This window comes from Elephantulus edwardii, unplaced genomic scaffold (genome assembly GCF_000299155.1).
Source record: "Elephantulus edwardii isolate Elephantulus edwardi_28Jun2011 unplaced genomic scaffold, EleEdw1.0 scaffold00086, whole genome shotgun sequence".
Taxonomy (NCBI): Eukaryota; Metazoa; Chordata; class Mammalia; order Macroscelidea; family Macroscelididae; genus Elephantulus; species Elephantulus edwardii.
In genome coordinates, this window is record NW_006399836.1 from 8,405,458 (window position 1) to 8,406,826 (window position 1,369).

Consider the following 1,369-nt stretch of genomic DNA (forward strand, 5'->3'; position numbering starts at 1 on the left):
CCCCGCGCCGGCGCCCTGGCCCCTTGCGCCGCCCTACCGGCCCGTGTCGGCGCCCCCGTGGTGGCCGGGCCGCAGACCCCCGAACCCCTACGCCGACGTCTGGGAGTGGGGGTGGGGGCTGGACTAGGCGGCCGGCCCGCCCCGCCCTCCCCACCCTGCCCTGCCCGTGTCCCCTCGCAGCCCCAGAGGCCCCTGGGAGAGTTCGGCTCCCCCCGCAGCCGCCACAGCTCGGGCTCCTTCGGCCCCGAGCCCCCCGAGGCCCGCCCGGCCGCCCAGCTGGAGCCTGACCGCCGCCCCCTGCCCCGGACGCCATCCGCCTGTGAGTGGCCGGTTCGGGGGCGGCCCCGCCGGGCGGGCAGGGGAGGCTGCAGCGGGCGGGACGGCGGGCAGACCCGGGGCGCCCTTCCCGCTTCGAGCCTCAGCGCCCCTGCCCCCTCGCCCCCAGCCTCGCTTTACACCGGCAGCGCCCAGCCCTCGCGCTCCAACTCTTTCGGAGAGCGGCCTGGCGGCGGGGGCGGCGGCGGGGGCGCCCGGCGAGTCCGCGCGCTGGTCTCCCATTCGGAGGGCGCCAACCACACGCTGCTGCGCTTCTCGGCTGGAGACATCGTGGAGGTGCTGGTGCCCGAGGCGCAGAACGGCTGGCTCTACGGCAAGCTGGAGGGCTCATCCACGTGAGTGGGCGCGGGGGGCGGGGAGAGGGAGGGCCGGGGGGAGGGGGAGGGCCCCGGGGCCCCTCTGAGTCTGGGGGGGCCCCGTCAGTGGGGGTAGGAAGGCTACTTTACCAGGTTTTGGAGTAGCCTGGCAGGGGTGGCAAGTGAACAGGTAGGGGAGTTCTCTCCACGAGTCGGGCTCCTTACAGAAATCGTAGGCTTGAGCTTGGGGCCCTTATGAGTGAGGAAGTGAGTGGTGACTGTGACACACATACACACACACACACACACCCCAAGGCCAGGACTGGAGGCCAAGGTCTCCCTTATTCCCTTATGAGTGAGGAAGTGAGTGGTGACTGTGACACACATACACACACACACACACACCCAGGACTGGAGGCCATGCTGAGACCTGAGAAACTGAAATTTGCCCAGCTCCTTGCAGTCTGTGCAGTGGAGATCCTGGGGGGAACAGAGGCTGACAGTCCACGAGGGAGCTAGAGGAGGAAAGGGCACGACACTTTGGGAGATGGCATGGGAGGAGGGAAGGAGAAGGGCTTAGACGGATAGATGGCTGGCTGGATGCATCCATGGGTGGTTGAATGGACACATGAATGGTTAGCTGACTGGGTGCATAGACAGATGATGGATGCATGGATGATTGGATGCATAGATGGCTGCGTGGATGGAGGGATAGATGAATGCATGCCTGGATGGAT

At 67.7% G+C, this 1,369-nt stretch overlaps 1 protein-coding gene across 1 annotated transcript in view; it reads left to right on the plus strand.

The window, feature by feature from the left end:
- The window catches only part of BAIAP2L2 (BAI1-associated protein 2-like 2), a 41,793-nt gene that overhangs the window by 37,757 nt on the left and 2,667 nt on the right, over window positions 1-1,369 (plus strand). The window contains exons 9-10 of the mRNA XM_006890126.1: window positions 173-319; window positions 446-671. Of these exons, the coding sequence (XP_006890188.1) occupies window positions 173-319; window positions 446-671 (373 nt within the window). The remainder of the gene's footprint in view (window positions 1-172; window positions 320-445; window positions 672-1,369) is intronic.